We start from the raw sequence: 21,842 nt of genomic DNA on the forward strand, positions 1-21,842 counted from the left end.
GTCGTAATTTTGTCTTTTGTCCCTAGAAATTAAAAAAGACTGCTTCTCTGGCAGCAGTTTCTCTCTTTTTAAAAATTTTTTATTATGAAAATACCGTACAGAGGAGTTACAGTTACATGGGCAAGATAATGAGTGCATTTCTTATCAAGCATTGTAGCCTCCTCCCTTGTTTTCCTTTCCCATCCCTTTGCATATCCCACCCCCACCCACCCACCCATATATACCCGCCTCCACCCCCCCTGCCAAGGTTGTAAAGTTCATTTTTCGTAACGACTTGTACATCTCATTGTTGCAATGGGTCCACCTGTATCCCTATTTAAACGATTTAGCAGTTTCTCTCTTGATGACACACCTGTGGCCTCTTTTACCCATCTGGGTCTGCCCTTGCTTGGCCTTTGTTGTGCACCCAACATGCCTCAGTCTTGTACACAGTCTTGGTCCAGAGCATTTGTGGCTAGCAAGACAGAGGTGGCCAGGAGCTGGGGAGAGTCCATCAGCAGCAGGGGCTGTTAGTCTTCTTTCCCTGTGGTAAAGTGGGTGGGAGCTGGGAGAGGCTGGAGTGAGGCAGTGCCTGAGTGATACCTGTTTTTATGACAGTCCCTACCTGCCCCCACTCAGGTCACTCCTCCAGGAGTGAACCAGCCACAGGATGGTGCATGTTTGTGACCCTTTGATGTCCTTATTGATAAGTGGGCTCCTGTCCTTCCTAGCCTCCTTTCTTTGGACTCCAGTTAAAGTAGGGCTGTTTGCTGCTTCTGGTTTTCATACTTAACTTTGTTGGTTCTTCCTCTTCTCACCCTTCCTCCCTCTGCTACCTTTCTTAGTGTTCAGCACTGACTTTGGGAGCAGTGTGTGTATGCTCATCACTCAGGCCTTTGGGTTCAAGGCTGTGGCAAAACTTTCAGGGCAAAGACAGAGTTGTCTTTGGTAGTTAAAAAGTTAAAATCAAATGTTGAAGATCCACAAGCCAGAAAACAAACTATTGGTCTGTTTTCCAGAAAACAAACTATTGGTCTGTTTTCTTCATGTGGGATTGAGTGAGGCAGCAGTGTGTTCACTTGTAAATCACATGTTGATTTACCTGAGCAGACAAAGACTGTGAGTTCAGAAGTCATCAGTAATAAAGATCATTGTTAAACATTTATAACTTATCAGACCTGAGCTGGGATCCTCACCTGGAATGGTCAGAATCAGAGGGTTATGGGTACCACTAATTTGATGCATGCTGAGTTACCACCCTAGTGGTGGTTTCTAGGCAGAGCTCAGTGTTCTTGCCTTGGGTGAGTTTTCCCAAATGGGGGTCCTGAGGTTCCATGGAGAGAGAGATGCTGGAACATGATTAGGGAGAGTGATAGGGACATCTGTGCTAAGAAGAAGAGCAGGCGAGGACATGCTAATAGGCAGATGGCTGTGGATAGATGGTGAAATCAGGGTTACTTGTCTCCCTGTTCCCTGTACTTTGTCAGAGAACCTTCATGAGTCGCACGTGCCTGCCCCAGTTCTCGGAGCTGCAGTAGAGGAGCAAGGGGGTATAAAGCTGCAGACCCCTGTGGCTTCTTGCTCTCCTTGCCTCAGTGGAGTCTCCCACAGCTACCCATGCATAGGTTATAATGAAGAGAAAATGTCACTGAGCTATTTGGGCTCTGGGTTCCCTGTCTTAGCCTAGAGCCAGGTGTGGAAACCAAGATGATCCTCACTGCCTTTAAAGCCTGTGAACACTTTGTTCTTTTAGAAACAAACAGCGCATGCACTTTGCCTTGAAGAGTCTGCTACAGGAGGCACAGAACAACTTGAGGATATTTAAGGTGAGAGCTGCTTCTGTTTTGTTGCTGTCCTCAGGTCTACCTATTTTCTGATCCTGGTCATAAGCTCAGTGGCTGCAGAGAATGGAGCATCTGGCCAGGTTGCCTAAGGCTCAGTCCTGTGAGTCTGATGTAGCCTTGGGGTCTTCATACCCCTGCCAGCCACATAAACTTTCTAGTCTCAGGACTCCATCTTTATATCTCCAATCCCACAGGAGCCAAGTGGCCCAGATTGTTTGTGGTCTGTGGGTGGGTGAAGGCTCAGTTTCTGCTAGGTAGGCTCACTCTCCTCTGTGCTGACAGGCACACCCAGGATGAAGACAGCTTTGCCCTGTCCTGTGTGCTCCTCTGTCCCAAGCCCATGTGTCTGGGGGGGATAGAGGGGGGTGTTGGCCGACTGCCCAGTCTCTCTAAGCTGAGTGCCAACTGCCAGGCTCTGTGATGGCTGTCTTTACTCTTTATTTAGGGAGCTTGTGATTCAAGGAGCTCTTTGTTTATGAGCAAATTCTTTTTTTTTTTTTTTTTGTCGGTCATAGGGCCTGAACTCTGGGCCTGAGCAGTGTTCCTTAGCTCTTCAGCTTAAGGCTAGTGCCCTACCACTTGAGCCAAAGCGCCACTTCCAGCTTTTTCTGCTTATGTGGTGCTGAGGAATTGAACCCAGGGCCTCATGCATGCACTCTACCACTGAGCCACCTTCCCAGCCCCTATGAGCAAATTCTTAAGTCTAGGGTGTCAGGACGAGGAAATCTCCATCCAGTGTGACTGTTTTTAGTTCCTTGTCCCCATATGGGCTGGCGCTTTGGTCACCTGGCTGTTGCCTAAGTGATGTGGGGGTGAGAAAGAAGGGGTGAGACTGAGGAAGGTGGGCGCTGTGCCCATATTGGAAATGTGACCCTGTGACCTTGTAAGGTCCTGGCTACCTCTTGAGAGCTGTCCACGCAGTAGACCTGCTTAAAAAAGCAGGGTTGGGGTGGCTTTCCTAACCCCTCTGTTTGGTCTGGGAAAGGTGACTGGTGAGCTGGAAGCCCTGCTTGTCTTGCTGCTGTGGCCAGTGCTCTTCCAAGTAAATGGGACACAGTCTAGTGTGAATAGGGAGCCATTCCCCTTATCTAACTCAGAAATTCTGCCTTGGTGGCTGATCGGAATAACTGACTGCCTCTGCCTTTCCAAATTCACTAAAGGAAGACATAATTTCAAAAGTAGTTTTAAACTTTTTAAAGACTTGAGGAATTTGGCATTTAAATCAAGTTCCAGGTGAGCCTACTACACTCTGATCCTGGCCACAGGCTGGTGGCCACACAGAAAGTAACATCTGTTCTGAGCTGCCCTCAGACCAGGCCCTACAAGTCTGATGTCTTCGGGACCAATCTAGAAGATAAGCACTTCCTATGAAGTCTGTAGTGTGTGGCTGGTTTCTGACCCCAATTAGACTCACACTCCAGGTTCCTGGGCCCAGCATCCTCTTGTTCTGTGCTTCTGGGGAAGTCATCAGTGGAAAAACCCAGGATTAGCCAATAGTTTCCAAAGAGATGGATGGAGAGAAGTGATAAGGATTGGCTTTTTAGAATAGTAGGATAATAATATAGTGCATTCCCTGTGGCAAGCACATTTAGCGCTCATGTGCGTCTCATGCTTTTGCCGTGCTTGAGTTCTGCAGCCCAACCCAGTAAAGCAGGACCTTCCCTCCCTCCTCCCTCCCTGTGAAGAAACTAACTGGGTGTGGTCAGTGACCCTGTATCGGACACTTGTGATGAGAGGCATTGTTGAGGCCTTGAGGGATGTGGATGCTTAAACTTCTGGATCTCTGGTGCTGGGGGTGGAGGCCCTTCTGTTGGGAGTCCTTCTGCTACCTTGGGGTCTGGATGAGGGGGAAGCTTCACTGTGGGTACATATGGTCCTGCTCTGGGCCTCAGCTGGCCTCTTTGGGTCCTGCGTTTGTCTGCCTTCCTTTGTCTCCTTCCCAGCTTGACCAGCAGTGACGTAGCATGTCCCTGTCATCCCATGGACGTGGACAGTATCCCTTGAGAGGCATCCCATGATCCAGTGAGGGAAGAGTCTGCCATACAAAAGTCTGGCAAAGATTGGCCTCTCTCCATGTACTACTAACTCTAGACCTTAGCTTCACACACTTCCTATTGCCTCAGCATTGCAGAGGTCAGGAGTGCAGGAGAAGCTTAGTTGCTTCTGTCTCAAGGTCTCATCTGAAAGCTTAGCTGGGCTGATGGCCTCAGTTCCCGCATTATGGGAGGACTGGGTTGCTCCATTACCACTGTGACTGAGGAAAGAGTACTGAGGAAAGAGTGGCCGAGATGGAAGCTATAAATATCTTTGTGTAATAGCTTTGCAGGCTCATATGACCAGCCTTGTGACTGTCCACAGTACACATCACTCTTATGGACAAAAACAAGGATTTAAGGGCCTTGTCATACTCCTTGGGTTAGCTGTGTGAGCTTGGGAACAAGCCCCAAATAAGCCCGAGTAAGGCCCAGTAAGCCCTCTATAAAAGCCCAGTTGTGGGGGGGGCGGGGCTAGGCAGCAGACGTCCCTAGCTGGTGTGCTAAAAGGAGCTCCTGTGAAGTAGCAGGGTGGTCTTGAACAGGAAGGTTCCACAGCTGCCCCCATCATGGCTCTAGCCTTTGTCCTGGGTCTTGCCTTGCTTGACTCCCAGTCACTGGTTGGGCCCTTAAGTAACTGAGCTGTGTCTTGGAGACTTTGTTGCTTTGTGCTGAGGGTTTGCTTCAGACACACTGTGTGATTGATTATCTGAGCTGTGGCTGTGAGACCAGTGTGCAGGTCTCAGGTTTTTGAACATTTCAGGCTCCATAGGACTTGCCTCTTGATTGATGACATGGCACATGAGAGTGGTTTTCCCAGAGGTGCCAGAGTGTACATTGGCCCTGATGAGGCTTGTCCAGAACATGTCTACCTGCCCACCCTAGCAGGGGCTGAGGTGTTCTCTACCAGCTTGTAAGATCCATCTTTCTCTCTTTCTTGCCTAAAGAACGGTGAGCTGATTTACGGTTGTAGTGATGCCCGGAGCCCTGTGGCTGACTGGAGGGAACTTGCACACCACTTGAAGCCCTTCTTCTTCCCCTCCAATGGCCTGACCAGCGGGCCCCACTGCACAAGGGCCGTGATCCGGGAGCTGGTGCATGTCATCACAAGGGTGCTGCTGAGTGGCTCGGACAAGTCCCGAGTGGGTGCCCTGAGATCTGGGCTCCAGGGCCCACGAGTCTGTGAAGCCAGCCCTTTCAGCAGGAGCCTGTGCCGTCAAGGTAGGGCCCAGCCTTCCCTGAGTGGGGGGTAGGGACTGTGGCAGCTTTAGGACTGTCTTTTTCAACTGGCAGCTGGGTTGGAGCCTAGGAAGAGACCTGTTGTAGCCCTAACTGGCTTTGCCGTACCTCCAGGGGTGCTGCCTGGTTTCATCAGAGCTCCCCAGAGTGAAGCCTCATTGCCTCACACTGAGTTAGAGACTCGCTTTCTCACTTTGTAGCTAGGTTTGTAAATGCCTGGCCTGTTTGGGCTGCAGGATTTTTCCAGGACTGTTGTGCATATGTGTGTGAATCTCTGCCATTTAGAGCAGTATCCTCTTGTTTGTTCTCATCATAACTGGAGGCAGGTTCTCCTCGGCCTTATTGGGTAAAAACTGAGACCAGGAGTCCTTCGAAGCTAGATTGTCATAAGGTGAAAGTAGATTCATAGGGCCTGTGGGTCCTACTTGCCTTCCTCACAAGATGAGGTACCAGATTAGCCCCACCACTGCCATATGTCCTAATGGCTCATTAGGATGTGGGGCACCACAGAAACCCTTGAGTTTGAAAGTGGCTCATGATCATAGAAATCCTCCAGGTTTTGTCTTCATGGCTGTCCTCCAGGCTGAACTGTTCTTACTACAGGTGAATTTGGTGGCTTGTTTTTTTTTCTTGTGACAAAAGGTATTGTGTCAGAGATTTTTGTTAAAGCTAAACCCATAACCTGGGCACATAGCTGCAGAATGTGTCTAGAAAGACCTTCCTGATGCCTATTTAAAAGCAAGCATAGCCCATGGTTATACAATATTTAAAATAGTACGATCACCCTCATATACTGTTAATAACCGGTGTGTTTTCCTTAAGTAACATAAATCTATCAGCAAATGCGGTTTTTTTTTTTCCTCCACCTTTTATTTACTGTGTGGTAGGTATTCACTGCATGGGGGTCCTGTAACTTTTGGCACATGCCCTCATTAGGTGAGTTTGCTTTACATTTTTCTGCCTCCTGCATGGCTAAGCACATTCTGCCAGGGTGCCTGAGTGCAGGCCTACAGTAGCCTGCAGATGGCTGCAGCTGTTCCCTGCATGATGTTCCCTATTCTGATTTTGTGTGTAGTTGCTCCATTTCTAGAGATGATTGCTCCAAGGGCAGACATGGTCCAGGATGTGGCCTCTCACAGCTCAGGTGGCTTTCATACATAGCAGCTTTGTCATCCTGTTTTATTATGGTTTTGTTTTTGGTGCTTTCTTCTTCTTCAGAATATCATTACAAATCGATGGGCCTTATGACAAAGCGTTTTACCAGAAGCTGCTTGATCTGTCTACTGAGGATGGCAGGTCCGTGGCCTTCGCATTAACAATCTGTCTCTGAGAATGGGTCCTTGTTGGTGGCTTTGACAGTGGTCAAAGCTGTTCTAAGCTTGTCTTGCAGCAGTTAGGGCTTGCCTTTCTTAGCATGGGCTCATGGCTCAACTCTGGAGGCAGTCCTAGTTGTCTTTGTTTTGGCTTTAGAGATTTGAGGCTGTCAGTCTGATCTTCTGTAGTTCTGGGCTTTGTCTTATTTAGAATGAAGATATGTCTAAACTTGATTATAAAGTGTTTTCCGGGGCTTGTGGAGTTGAAGGGATGTTGTAAGAAGAGAGATCTGGTTGGAGATCACAGAAAAGAGTGAGATGCTTGAGTTCCTCACCTCTCTTGTATTCATGGCCTGGTGTGTCCAGGGCTTCTGAGTGTATTCCAACCCCACAGCTCTGAGACGGACACAGTGTTTGCCGTCAGCACCTAGTCCTCGCCTGAGTCACCGGGCAGGCAGTCCCAGATGAGCCTTCTGGTCTGTGCCAGCTTATGTCTACCCTCCCACCCGCGTCTTCAGTCTTTGATAATAAACCTGCTCTCCTTTTCCCCTGATGTTCTTGGTAGGAAAAAACGCCCCAGAGCGCTCGGGGTTACCGAAGGGCTGTCTTCTGTACAAAACCCTCCAGGTGCAGATGTTGGACCAGCTGGACATCGAAGGACTCTACCCTCTGTACAACCGGGTTGAGCAGTACCTGGAGGAGTTTCCTGAGCAGAGGTGAGCTGGTGTTAGTGGAGGCCAGCATGAGGGAGACTTGAGGATGGGCTGGGGCCCAAGTTGCTCCAATTCCAGAACAGAACAAGAGCCCCTGCACTTGGCAACAGAAGGTTTATGCACATCACCTCTTTCCGTGTCCTAGCTCCAAGACCCAGCTGTAAATGCAGTGCCTGGGGGCCCTGGAGTCTGAGATTTGTGATCATCTACTCATTTGTAGAAGAAAATGTCTGGGAACCAAATTCCAAAAATCTTCAGTCCAGGCCAGCCTGTAGAGGGCAGTGTTGTCGCATCTCTGCCCCATGCACACTGGTGTAGCTGCTTTCATCTTCCCTGTCATCTGAGCCTCTGGCCCTAGGCCTGCACTAGGTGCCTCTGGGACATACACCTCTGCAGTTTCAAGGGCCTGGATCCTCTTTCTTATTATTGGGCTGTGTTCCTGTTTCTTCATTGAACAGCAGAAGACTCGACCTGCATGCTCCATGTGCCCCAGTCTTGCTGGATTCTGTTTAAGGCTTTGATGCTGCGGATAACGAAGATAATAGGAGGGAACAGTAAATCTATTAGGTGCCCTTTGGATCTTGGGTTTAAAGTCTGCCTAGGCTACATATTGAGACCCTGTTTCAGAAAAAAGCAACTAAAAGCTGTTGTGATTTAGATCAAGTTAGCATCTTAAACCAGGCAGCTTTGTCATCCTGTTTTATTATGGTTTTGTATTTGGTGCTTTCTTCTTCAGAAAATCATTACAAATAGATGGGCCTTATGACAAAGCATTTTACCAGAAGCTGCTTGATCTGTCCACTGAGGATGACGGGTCCGTGGCCTTCGCATTAACAAAGGTGAGCAGAGTGGGACTTGGTGCTCTGTTGGTTCTTGGCCCTTACTCAGGCCTTCCCTGCTCCTACCCCTGATGGTGACAGAAGAAAACTTGAGGATCTAAGAGACCAGAGGTCTCAGTTCTCCCTAGATGGGCTGGGGTAGGTAGGGTTTATATAATGTCCAAGGAGGGTTTCCCTTGACCCATATAGGTAGGAAGTGCCCATCTGCATGAGGAGAATTCAGCTGCTTGGGACCCTAGCCCTGTGTGGCCAATCTGCATCCTTCTCAGAAGCTTTAGAATGGGCATAGTTGGCCTTCTCCTTGAGGCTCTGGCCAAGGGTCTGGGTCCTACTGCTGTCTGTGTGTTGGCTGCCTGCTTCCTCAGACCTGAGGTCATAGTTTGGCCCAGACAAGGGACCATTGGACCCTGTCCTTTCCACTTCTGTGAACATTGGGAAATTCAGGGTTCCATGTATATAGGTAGGAAGAAACTTACATCCTATTATCATTGACTTCCACCTGAAATTGAGTGTTTTCTTTCATGGTGAGGGTGGTACCACTCTGGGATGGGCAGGACCTATGCTGCCTCCTCCTACCACATTTGCAAACATCTCAGGATGTGCTGATGGTCAGTGCTGCCTGAGGTGTTAGTGAGTGTTTTTATGGAATCTATTTCTTTTTAACAATACGTTGGTATTTTATATTGTCGCACTCTGTTTTGTTGTATGCCTTTTTAAAATGTTACACACTTTATTAGGCCACAGAGGTTTTGCAAAACATTAAAACAGTGAAGAAGCGTTGTTCTCAGGGAATGAGGTGCCTCCCCTCTCAACTGCCCGTGGTGGTCCTGCGTCTTGTCTGTCCTAGTAGCTGTCTGTCCTTCCCTCTGGTGAAAGAACCCTAATGTTGCTAGTGGTTTGAGGGCCGAGAGGCCTTGTGGAGCCTGAGATATACTTCAGAGGCCCAGACTGCATGGTAGGTAGGATGTGGTGCAGCGTGGCACTTTCTCAGGCTCCAGAAATCCACAGTGTAACCTCTGGGTCAGGGTACAGCAGAGGAGGCTTCCTTGTAGTATCTGTAACTTGGTTACAGTGACTTAGGAAAAAAAGGTAGCTTTTCTTTTTCTACAACAGAGGAAATAGGACTTCAGTTCCTTTATATATATTTTAGTATTGTGTGTGTGTGTGTGTAAGTATCCTGCTTTGTTTTTTTAATTTTTAAATTATTTTTGTGTTCATGTGATACCAAGGAATTGAACCCAGGGCCTCATGAATGCTAGGCAAGCACTGTACCACTAAGCCACATTCCTTGCATCTATGTTTTTCGATATTTTTAAATCTAGATAAACATGGATTATTTTTAAGTTTCATTTCAATTTTGAAACCTCATAGGTAAAAGTGTAATTTCAGACTAAAGCAAGTCATCACACAGCTATCTAAAACTAACTGGTGGCGGGCTCTGGGGGCTCATGTCTGTAATCCTAGCTACCCACATGATAGATAGCTAGAGGTACCAAGACAGCAGGGTCCTGAGCCCTGAGATAGTTTCATAACCAACTTCTTCACATTCAACTACTCAACCCATGTCCTTAAAGGAGAAAAAGAGCAAGCCCTCTCCCTTCCCTTCCCCTCCCCCTCTCCCTTCCCCATTCTCTTTCTTTTCTCCTCTGCTCCCCTCCTCTTCCCTCCCCTCCCCTCCCTCCCTTCCTCCTTCCTTCCCCTTCTCCTGCCCTCCCTTCCTCCTTCCTTCCCCCTCCCCTTCCCCTCCCCTCCCTTCCCTTCCCCTCTCCTCCCCTTCCCTTTTCTTTTCTTTTCTGCTGGTAGTAGGGCTTGAACTAGGGTTTGAGCACTGTTCCTGAGCTTTTCTGCTCAAAGTAAGTACTCTGTCACTTGAGCCACAGCTCCATTTCCAGCATTTTCGCAAGCTAATTTAAGATTAGAGTCTCATGGGCTTTCTTGCCTGGCCTGGCCTTGAACCATGATCCTCAGATCTCCGCTTCCTGAGTTGTTAGGATCAAGGTGTAAGCCACCAGAATCTGGCTCTTTAGTTGCATTTTAAATAGAATAAAGTCTCACATTTTTGCTAGGGCTGCTGTAGTTCCTGATCCTCCATTTTTTGCCTTTGGTGAAACTGGGATGTTAGGAGCATACTGCCACACTTGGCTATTAGTTGGGGAGAAGGTATAGTTTTACTATTTTTTTTTGCCTGAGTTGGCCTTGAACCTCAGTTCCCCTGATGTTCTACTCCCAAATAGCTACAGTTATATGAACTACTATGCCTGACCCTCCCCTCTCCTCCCATTCCTTTCCTCCCCTACCCTCTCTCTCCTTTCCCTCTCCTCACCCTTTGCTCTCTTTGCTCACTTGCTCTCTTTCTTCCTTCCTTTCAACTGATGCTTGAGCTCAGGGCCTTGTGCTTGCTAGGCAAGAGCTCTACAACTTGAGCCATGTCCCCAGTCCCTTTTTAATCTGGAATAGATATATTGAGATTTATTTGACATTCCATACATGATCAACTATCTATAAAAGATTTATTAAGATTTTATTTCCATGACATACAATTAACTCCAAGTGTACAAGTTCATTTTTTTTTTACTGTATTTACAGATATGTGCAACTTTCCCCACATGCAATTTTAGGAGATGTGATTGCTTCAGCAAAAAAAACCCAAAAACATAGCTGGGCTAGACATGATGGCTGGAGCCATCATCCCTCTCTACTTGGGAGGCCCAAGTAGGTGGATTGCATCCGATGCTGCATGGGCAAAAAATACAAAACTTTATCTGGAATAATAACTAAAAAAGAGTAAGGGAATGGCTCTTGTGGCAAAGCACCTCTCTGACAAGTACAAGGCCCAAAGTTCAAACCTCCTTACTGCCAAGTAAACAAAACAATAACTGAAAACAACTAACCAGCTCATACTCTTTAGTTATCATTCCATTTTGTCTCCATTTCCCTCAGCCCTAAGTAACTGCTGGTCTACTATCTATCTCTAAAAGAGACTTGTTGACTCCAAGTTTTGCTTATGAATAGGATATTCAATATGGAGTATTTTTGTCTGGCTAGACTAAGGCTTTCAAATTTCACTGATAAGATTTGGAGCATATATCAGCACTTTCTCCCCCCTTTTATTGGCTCAGTATCCCATTTATAGACTTAAACATATATTATTCTTCCATCAGTTGATAGATCTTTGGGTTAGGTTTTCATTTTCTTTGGCTGTTATGATTGGTGGTGTTCTACAGTGTGTGTGTGTGTGTGTGTGTGTATGTATATACATGTATACATATTGCTCCAATGATAATGTTATGGTTTGTTGTTGGTTTTTTTTGAGTCAGAGTTTCACACGTTGCCCAAGCTAGTTTCAAACTTAGATTTCTCTTGCCTCAGCCTCTTAAGTAGCTGGGACTGTAGGCATACAGTACTACATTCAATTCAAAAATTCACATTTTGTCCTTTAGTATTAGAACATTTTTGATTTCTTTTAGCAACTCTTAACTGCTGGTTGGGGTTGGAATCTTTCTTTGTATATTATTCAGTAGTTTATATGTTAGGAGGTAGCTCATTTCACCAAAGTTGTCTGATTTGTCTATAATTATGTTAGTTTTCTTCCTGAAGAATATCTTTTGGAAGTTACTTTTTTCCCAGAACAAGTTTTGTTTCCCCCCCGCCCCCCCCAGATATAGAAAAGGAGTTGATTCCCCCCTTCTTTCCCGCTTATGAAATTTAAACGTTCTGTACATCTTGTTGAGAGCCCCTGTTAAAGCATCTATGCCCAGAGGGTGATGGAACTGTCTTTTTTTTGTCTGACTGCTATTAGACTTATCATTTGATGTTCAGTTCAGTGTAATTAGTTGTCTTGTTCTTATTCATTTTGTTTATGTTGTACTTTTTCTACTTGTAGATTTGTGGCTTTTGTTCTGGAAAATTCTCTAATATTTTTTCTTGTACATTATTGTGTTTTCTTTTTTCTTTTTTTGTCGGTCATGGGCCTGGGTGCTGTCCCTCAGCTCTTCAGTTCAAAGTGAGCGCTCTACCACTTGAGTCACAGTGCCATTTCCAGTTTTCTGGTTTATTGGAGATAAGAGTTTCAGGGACTTTCCTGCCCAGGTAGGCCTTGAACCGTGATCCTCAGATCTCAGCCTCCTGAGTAGCTAGGATTACAGGCGTGAGCCACTGGCACCCAGCCACTATTTTCTTTAGTGTAGCAGACTATTTTCTCTTCCACATTTTAACTGCCCTTTCATATTTTTCCTCTTGGTGTTACATTGGCAGTTTTGTTTTTCTGCTCAGTTTTCCAGTTTACTACTTCCTTCTTTAGCTGTGTCTAATCTGCTGCTTCACTGGTTCCTTTTTTCCTTCAGTGGTTACATTTTTAAGTTTAATTCCTGAAAGTTCTGTGTGGTTCATTTTCACATTACTTTGGTATTTTTGGTAGCTTCTTGTTACTTATCCCTGTTAACATCTTTTATGTCTTTAAGCAGTTTATGTATAGTTATTCTATATGTGACTTAGATAAAATAAAAACTGGGAAGTAAACCAGGTGTCAATGGCTCATGTCTTTAAATCCTGGCCACTCAAGGAAGCTGGTTGTGAGTGAAAAAGCTGAATATGGGGCCCTGAGTTCAAGTCCTAGCACTGGTAGAAAAAAAATTTTTTTAAATGTGAAATGAAAAAAATACCATTTTGGCCAACTCACGTATGTTGCTTTTTTTTTTTTTTTTTTGTCGGTCATGGGGCTTGAACTCTGGGCCTGGGCGCTGTCTCTGCACTCTTCAGCTCAAGGTGAGCGCTCTACTGCTTGAGCCACAGCGCCACTTCAGTTTTCTAGTGGTTTACTAGAGATAAGAGTCTCACAGACTTTCCTGCCCCGGCTGGCTTTGAACCAAGATCCTCAGATCTTAGCCTCCTGAGTAGCTACGATTACTGGCGTGAGCCACCGGCGTCTATGTTGCTTTGATTGGGTGTTTGGTGCTTTGTGGTTGTGAGCTCATATTTTCATCATCTGAGGGAATTCTTGAATAGATTTCTAGAAGGAATGCTCTCCTCCAGAGGCAGAAGTCTGAGGTTTATATCCTTTACCCTGTAGCTTGCTCCTAGAAGCAACACTCACGTTGGTATTTGCTTGTTTGACAGCTCTGCCTTGCCAGTTTCCCGCTGAAAGTTTTCATTTTGGTTCTTTTGGGAGTGGTGACAAGAGTGGGGAATTCCCTTACCTTTTGAGCCTGTACATTGCAAGGTTTGAGTTTTGCCCATTTCCTCTTTCCTAGACTTTACTCACACATATGTTAGACACATTCTCTTTATTCACCATGTCTGTACTCTTTTTTTTTTTTTTTTTTTCATTTTACAGCTGTTTTCCTTTGCGTGTTTCATTCTGGGTATTTTGTGTTTGGCCTGTCTTTCAGCTTAGCAATTCTCTTCAGCTTTTCTTTTCTTTTTTCATCCCCTTACTCTGTTTTGGTCTCTGCCCCTAAATGATTGTCTTTAAGTTTAGAACTGTAGGTCTGGTAGTTATGTTATACTCCCTAAATGACATTTGCATTCTAACTCTGGAATGGGTCATGTGGAATTACTAATGCCTCTGAAGAAGCTGTGGCAGATGCTTCCAACCACAGCAGCCAGCTGCCTCCTCTGCAGGCTGATTCCCACCATCCTAGGGCAACATCCTTCCCAGGCAGCCCAGCTGTAATACTCAAGAAGAAATTACTAGTTGGCCTTTGTCAGTCTTGTTTATATTTGGTGAAATTATCCTTTCTACTCAGATATCTTATTTTCAAGTTTTTCTTTCTAATCTGCATTTTAAACCTACCTCTTGAGGTCGTAATACTGATTTTTGTATGTTTTTGTTTTAAAAATCACAGCACTGTAATGTTTAATTCTAAATCCTATGGTCTTTATATTGTCATTACATTTTAATGTATTTGAATGGCAAATTGTATTGGAGTACAATGACTTGTTATGGAACCAGGCTGTTCATGCTCAGATTTAGTCTCCCACATCTTGCCTATCATCCAGTCTTGCAAAAGATTCTATAACTCAGGTTCCCTAACTGGAACAGCAAAATAAGTTCTCTTCTATGGCATGCAATTATTCCAAGGAACAACTGAAGGGATCTATATAAACAAGGGTTTACATTTTCATAATTTCCATTGTTAGCATTTTGATTATTATCTATGAAACGTAAGCATTACAAAATAGGGACTCTATAAATTAACCTCAGTAGTAGGGTTCAGTTATTTATTATTCCAGAATGAAGAAAAAGAAGCCCTCAAAGCAGTAAGAAAAACAAGAACAAAACTGGATGGATCAGTGGTTTAGTAGTAGAATTCTCACCTGCAATGTGGGAGGCCTGATGTGATTGCTGGCTCATGTAGTACCCAGTTGCTTTTGCTGGATGCTGGTGGCTCACATCTATAACCTAGCTTCTCAGGAGACTGAGATCTGAGGATCCCAGTTTGAAACTAGCCCACGTGGACAAATCCAAGAGGTTCTTAATCTCCAATAAACCATCAAAAAGCTAGGAAGTTGAGCTGTGGCTCAAGTGGTAGAGCTCCAGCTTTGATTAAAAAAAAAAGCCAATCAAGAATTGTGAGGCCCCTGGGCTGGGAAGATGGCTCGGTGGTAGAGTACTTGCCTTGCAATGCATGAGGCCCTGGGTTCAATTCCCCAGCACCACATAAGCAAAAAGAAAAAAAAAAAAGCCAGAAGTGGCGCTGTGGCTCAAGTGGTAGAGAGCTAGTCTTGAGCTGAAGAGCTGAGGGACAGCGCCCAGGCCCAGAGTTCAGGCCCCACGACCGGACTCCCCCCAAAAAAAAAGAATTGTGAGGCCCTGAGTTCAAGCCATAAATACTGACACTAGGAAGAAAAACAAAACAAAAAGAACTGGAAGCGAGGCTGGGAAGGTAGCTCATTGGTAGAGTGCATGCCTCTCATGCATGAGGCCCTGGGTTAGATTTCTCAGCACCACATAAGCAGAAAAAACTGAAAATGGCCCTGTGGGTCAAGTGGTAGAGTGCTAGCCTTGAGCTAAAGAGCTGAGGGACAGCGCCCAGGCCCAGAGTTGAGGCCCCACGACTGACAAAAAACTAGAAGGCTCTTATAGTTGCTAATAGGAATAATGAAGTGAATAGCCTTAACAGGAATTTTGTCAAGAATTTTGAGCTCATTGAAGCACCATTTAATGTGATATGCTTTATCTGTTTTTAATTATATTTTAATTTCAGTAAACTGTTACTTGGTCTTTTTAAGATGTTGGCATATGTGAAGTGAGAGTAAACGGTGTCTCAAAGGGCTAGAGAAGTAGTTTTCTTAAACATGCTGTCTTTACTGCATTGCTCCTTAAGAGTGCCACAGATGGTCCATTTGTCAGCTAGTACCTTAGTAGAAATACAGTTAACAGTGAGCTATGTCAGAAACATTGACTCTGTCCACAATATCAGATTTTATTGAATAACACATTGACATAGTGTCAATTTTGTTGATGTTAATTTGCCAAGAACTTCTGAGGTTACATAACAACACAGGTTCTTTTTTCTTTTTTTTGTCGGTCATGGGGCTTGAACTCTGGGCCTGGGCACTGTCCCTCAGCTCTTCAGCTCAAGGCGAGCGCTCTACCACTTGAGCTACAGCGCCACTTCCGGTTTTCTGGTGGTTTATTGGAGATAGGAGTCTCATGGTCTTTCCTGCCCGGGCTGGCTTTGAACTGCGATTCTCAGATCTCAGCCTCCTGAGTAGCTAGGATTACAGGCGTGAGCCACCGGTACCTGGCCACAGGTTCTTTATTCCAATGTTAATTACTAATATTAATCTCAGATCACACATTATGTATCACAATAATATGAAGTTTGCAGGATGGCCAGGGAGGGTTCACAGAGGCCTTGCCCAGGGCAAGAGCTGAGAGTGGATGCAGCTGAGTCCCTGCAGGTGTCATATCAGATGCTAATAAGGAACAGAGCTGTTGAGGATGAGTGGTGTCAGAAGGCAGTGTGCCTCCGGCGCTTCAAGGGCAAAGCTGAGTCCAGGTCATGTCAAGCAGGGTATGGAGCTGAGCTAAAGTCCCTGGGACAGAGTTGACAAAGCATAGATCACACAAACACTGGATAGTCCTACGGTAGCCAGATGAGTGTGTGCTGCTGTGTCCCGGTGCTAGGTGTCCCTCCTTTATATGTCTCAGGTGAGGGAGTTATGCAAATCATTGGGCTGGTGTGTTTAGTTAAGTTTATAGGCTGAGAATTTCTGATAAGACAATATATCTGCTGATATATTGGTTATTGGCATAAATAAATGATAAGTTTGTGTCTTATGGTATGCTGACAGATGGTGGTAGTTTACCTATAAAAATAAGATGTAAAGTAATTGTGTTTTGGCACTTCTACTCAAAATATATTCAAAATGGAGTAGTTTAGGTTGAAACTATTGCTTTACAAAATGAAGTAGATCAAGGCAAGGAACAACCTTAAAGACACTATTTTACATACCCTAGAGTAACTCAAAGAAGTCCCAGTCTCTTCAACAGTCAACCAGTAAGTTAGGTAAAATAAAGCGATATGTATAACATATAAAAAGAGCAGATCCTGAATAACAGATTTAGCTTCAGAAAGATTAACAAAATCTTCCTTCTACTCAGTGGTCCATTTTTATAGTTTCCAGTTCTCTTCTAAAGTTGTTTTGTCTTGAATTCTTTGAGCATGTGTGTCTGGCACTCCAGCAGTTGGAGTCCTGTGTGTAATCTTTTTATTTTTTTCTACTATTCTGGATTGTTTTAATTTTTTTTTCAGTCCTCTGCAGAATCGAGTGGAAAGTACAGATTTTCATATCCTCCAGGCCCCTGTTGTTCTCTTCTTCTTGTTTTGCTGGCTTTCATCATGTCATCCTGTCTTCTTATGCTTGCATATTTTTGCTTGGATGCCAGAAATTGCATTTGCATGATTGCTTTAGAAAAAACTTGAGATCTAGGATCCTACCTTTTTCCCGAAGGGATTTCAGGCAGCTTCTGCCAAGAGGACTGGAAAACACTAGCAAGCTGGAGTCACTTGAATCCACTTTAGATGATTGATGTCTTCCAAGTGAAGCTCCAGGGTCCTGGAGGACCTGTCAACTTTGGCTCACCTTTCATTTTAAAGGGGCTGCATTTGGGGTACTAACTCAAAAGAGGTCCATGATGGTCCTGTTCTGTTTGCCCTGCAGGTTGGTTCAAACTGTTCTTCAGCCAAGCCTCCAGAATTTTCCTACCCCTTTCTTGGAAATATCCACCCTCCCTGTCTTGGTAGCTCTGCCTTTAAGCAGATTTCTTGATATTTTGTTCTACTTCTTTAGTTGGTCCAACTACCTATGCCAGCATTACTCAGTGAAAATCCTACCACTTCATTTTTTTGTCTTGAGACAAAAATTTACCTATTTGAAAGGAGGAAAATATTTCACTGTTATAATTATCTCTATGTGTGTATAACTTTGATATATAAAATATGCATGAAATTTCTATAAATTTGTCTAACTACTTCTATACATAGTTTTCTTTTTCCATATTGATCTCTAACATGTTAAGCCAGGCATGGTTGGATATACCTAAATCCTAGCATTTGGAAAGCTGAGGCAGAAAACCATTAATTTGAGGCCAGAAGAGACCATGAGACCCTGTCTCAAAACAAACCAAACCAAACAGATAAATGTATTGATCTTTTTAACTTTTGATAGTCTTAATGTTTGTTTTATGTTATACATATTTTCTTCTTGCGTTTCACTTGTCTTTGTCCTTTGGATTAGTAATATATAAAAGGCCTTTAGTTTTAAGAATGAGTCTTCTGTAGCTTTTGGTTTATATCTTGGTTAGAAGGTACACTAAAAACATGCTGAATGTTACCTGGATTTTTTTTTTTTTTGTTGGTCGTGGGGCTTGAACTCTGGGCCTGGGCGCTGTCCCTCAGCTCTTCAGCTCAAGGCGAGCACTCTACCACTTGAGCCACAGCGCCACTTCCAGTTTTCTGGTGATTAATTGGGAGATAAGAGTCTCAGAGACTTTCCTGCGTGGGCTGGCTTTGAACCGCAATCCTCCGATCTCAGCCGCTTAATAGCTAGGATTATAGGCATGAGCCACCAGCGCCTGGCTGTTGCATGTTTTTGTTTTTTTTGGTCCGGTCGTGAGGCCTGAACTCTGGGCCTGGGCGCTGTCCCTCAGCTCTTCAGCTCAAGGTGAGTGCTCTACCACTTGAGCCACAGCACCACTCTGGCTTTTTTCTTTTTGCTTATGTGGTGCTGAGGAATTGAACCCAGGGCCTCAGGCATGCAAGGCAAGCGCTATACCACTGAGCCACCTTCCCAGCTCATGTTACATGCTTTTTGTATTTAGCTCTTTTTTTTTACTGGGTTTGTATGTGTATCATATAAAAGAATGTCTTTGCTAAGTGGGTGGGGTGAAGGGCAAGAGTTGCATGTTCTCTACTGCTGATCAGTTTCTTCGGCCCAGGAGCAGCAGGCTGCCTGATGTGTGTGTGCTTGGAGCTACTTCTGTCCTTTGTCCCCGAGGTTGCGGGTGTGTCGTCCCAGGAGGTATGATCCCATTGTACATGTGGAGGCCTATCCAATCTAAAACTATCTAAATGAAAGCCAGGTGCCGGTGGCTCATGCCTGTGATCCTAGCTACTCAGGAGCTTGAGCTCGGAGGATTGTGGTTTGAAACTAGCCAGAGCAGGAAAGCTTAGGGACACCGCCCAGGCTCTGAGTTCAAGTCCTAGTTGTGTGTGTGTGTGTGTGTGTTATATCAAAGCCCAAAGAAGGAAAGGAAATGTGTGCTGCAGGTGGTGACTTTCCCTTTGGCTCTCCCTGTGTGCTTGTGGCATGAGCTTGTTGTGGGTCCTGGCAAGTGTTGCTGTAAGCCCAGGGCAGATCTTCATTTGTCTATACCATGCTGTAGAAGAGCTCAGACTTTGAGCCCTGGCTCCTGGCTTGGGGTCAGCCCTGCCATTGGCCAAGTTACTCTTTGTGCCTAATTTTCTTGTCTGTACAGTGGGACCTGCAGGCGATTCAGTTGTCTGCAGTGAACCCATGGTGGTTAGACTGCATGCCTAATTTCTAGAAGGTTGGCGTGCAGCTTGCTCCATCCTCTTAGTGTGGCCAAGGTACTGGAGAGCTAAAGCAACCCCCTGCTTGCTCTTCTAAAGACCTTGCTGATGACAAGTCTTCAGTTTCAGGGCTGAAATTGGGTTCCCGGTACTGCTTGCACTGTGAGGGCAGAGGGCAGGGCTGGTGTGCTGGGCATTGCCACAGGAGAGGACCCCCCTCCCCTGCCATTAAAACAACAACAAACACCCTTGCTCCATGTCAGCCAGTCTCATAACCTCATCCCAGATTGCATCACAAGAGCGGACTTCCACACTTGACTGTTGGGGAGGTTGTTTTTGGTGGCGGCATATGACCAGGAGATGATGTGTCCTTCCCCACAGGTGCAGCAGTACCGAGTTGCCATGACTGCCAAGGACTGCTCTATCATGATCGCGCTCTCCCCCTGTCTGCAGGATACAAGGTGAGGTGGGTGCGCGTGCCACCTGTCCTTGGGTGACAGTGTGTGGAGTAATAGGACAAGGAGGCTCCCCGCATTTAGAAACCCTGATTGGCAGGACCAGCACATTCTGGGCTCTGTGGTACCATGTGGTTTTATTTTGGGGCCCTGGGGATCAAACGAGGGCCTCATACTTTACCCCAGGCCTACAGACCCAGCCCTCATGGGGCTTAAAGCCTGTTCTCTAAAAACTTATAATTTAGACTCTTGTGGAGAATTTTTTTTTTTTTTAAATAACAGAGGAGTGCGGGTGAAGTGGAAGAATCCTTTCACAGAACCTGCATCCACTCCAGCCGAAGCTCCTAACTCTGAAGTGGCAGAGCTCCGTGTGGGTCCTTCTAGTCTTTTGCTAGCTCACTGGGATGTGCTGACTTTTCTGTCACCATCACGGCTAAACCCTTTAAATATTACCTCCATTGTTTGCCTCCTGTCCTGACTAAGTGGCTTACTTGGCATGCCTGCAGCCTCCCTCACTGAGGGCTGTTGCTTTCTGCAGTCTCCGTCCTTGCCTTTCCAGGAATTCACGATGAGCCCGTTGTGGTCAGACAGCTTCCTTATTGTTCACCAGAGATACCTACCCCACACATGGTCCTTTGGGATGTTCTGCATTCTTCTCACATGTTCCTTGGTCACTAATGCCCGCCCATTTTTCTGATGGTTTTGAGCTAAATTGTTCCCATGAGGCCTGTCTTCTTTCATGTGACAAGCTGAGGAACATTTTTGTGCCAGTATTTGGGCTTGAACTCAGGCCCTTGGTGCTGTCCCTTACCTTTTGTGGTTTACCACTTGAGCCACAGCTCCTCTCTGAGGAAAGGGCATAACTCCAGCACACAGGTGATTGTATTTAGTTGAAAACTCTCGTTATCCCCCAGTGCTTAGGTACTAGGCCTCCCTCAGCTGCAAAAGCTACTGTGTTAGATGAGAGCCACCATGAAGATTCTATCCTTTAACCTGCCTGGCCAGGGATGCAGCTGGGAAATGGCAGGTGTTTGAATGTAGGGTGCTCACACTGCCAAAGTCTGCCTGGATGTCCAAGGTCCCCCAAAGACAGATGCTGATCATGCCCTTCATCAGTGTGTCACTTGTAGAGACATGAGGGCTGAGCTCCTTCCCATCATACCCTGAGCCAGAGTGTGGAAACTGCCACTTGCTGGGTGGGGAGGAGAGAGTCCATGTCAAAGGTTCTTAGCCATGTGAGCTTCTTGTATTGGGCTGGAGAGACTGGAATCACCCTGCTCACAAAACACTCTGTCTGTCCTTTAAGGTTTACACTTAAAAAAATAGGGAAAGACCAACAGTGGCTCAGACTTGACAGACACAACTGGACTGACGGCCCCTTTTGCCTTTGTGAAGTTGGCAAGATGAGGGAAAAGAGCCACCTGGTGTGCGTCTCCCCCAGGTGTGTTGATGGCCCTCTGGCTTCCAGGAACTGGTGTTCTGCAGTCTCGAACGCTGCGGTGCCGGTACAGGAAAGAGGAAAGCACATGTAGCAGGCTTCTGATGTGACAACAGACTGTGCAAAGTTAGGAAGTGGCTGAATTGGGGTGCTGCCATTTGCTTATTCAATTACTTTTTAAATTTAATTTTATTGTAACGATGCTGTACATAGGGGTTACCGTTACATGAGTAAGGCAATGAGTACAGTTCTTGTCGAGCATTGTTACCCCTTCCCTTGTTTTCCCACTTTCCTCCCCTCCCTCCCCTCCAGCCGCGCCAACTCCTCCCTGCTTATTTTTGCTATTCCCATTTTGTCCTTTAACATTTCATTCTGCCAGGCTCAGGAGTTAATTTTAGGATAAAATTGAACTGATAAAAATGAAGTATATTTAAAGATAGGCAAAAACTTAGTAAAGACAAAGCAAAGCTTAAATCCATATGTGTGAAACGCTTAAGAATGGATCTCCATTCTTATTAATCTTAATGTTAAAATGTAACTATTTCAAAAATGTACATATTAACTTTAAATATGAACCAGAACCATCTCCCAGATCTATCTGGGAGAAGTTAACCTTATGAAAGTTTAGAAGTCGGTGACATAGTTGAAGAGGGATGGATTCTGGAAATTCTGCAGAGGGTTTTGAAGAGGAAGAGTGGGCCTTGCCCTGTTAAGGTGCCTCACCTGCTATGCTCCAGTCTCCAGGCCAGAGTAGGGACCACGCTGTGGTGATGGGCTGAGAGCCAGAGGCTCGCAGAGGCCTTGCAAAGTGGAAAGGACCCTTGAAGACATCCCACTGCTGCATACATGCATCTGGTAGAAGGGGCTTCAGCGGGTTCTGGGTGGTGGCTGAGGGAAGGGGCTTTGCGCCTACCTATGGCTTCTCCCCAGAGAAAATCTACAAGGCTGGA

At 45.5% G+C, this 21,842-nt stretch overlaps 1 protein-coding gene across 1 annotated transcript in view; it reads left to right on the plus strand.

Annotated features, from left to right (window-relative positions):
* The window catches only part of Ippk (inositol-pentakisphosphate 2-kinase), a 51,279-nt gene that overhangs the window by 26,640 nt on the left and 2,797 nt on the right, over window positions 1-21,842 (plus strand). Inside the window, exons 8-12 of the mRNA XM_042686998.1 lie at window positions 1,733-1,805; window positions 4,804-5,077; window positions 6,974-7,124; window positions 7,858-7,960; window positions 19,381-19,460. Coding sequence (XP_042542932.1) covers window positions 1,733-1,805; window positions 4,804-5,077; window positions 6,974-7,124; window positions 7,858-7,960; window positions 19,381-19,460 — 681 coding nt within the window. The remainder of the gene's footprint in view (window positions 1-1,732; window positions 1,806-4,803; window positions 5,078-6,973; window positions 7,125-7,857; window positions 7,961-19,380; window positions 19,461-21,842) is intronic.

The sequence above is a fragment of the Dipodomys spectabilis genome, unplaced genomic scaffold (assembly GCF_019054845.1).
Source record: "Dipodomys spectabilis isolate Male_0828 unplaced genomic scaffold, ASM1905484v1 ptg000098l, whole genome shotgun sequence".
In the NCBI taxonomy this organism is placed as follows: domain Eukaryota; kingdom Metazoa; phylum Chordata; class Mammalia; order Rodentia; family Heteromyidae; genus Dipodomys; species Dipodomys spectabilis.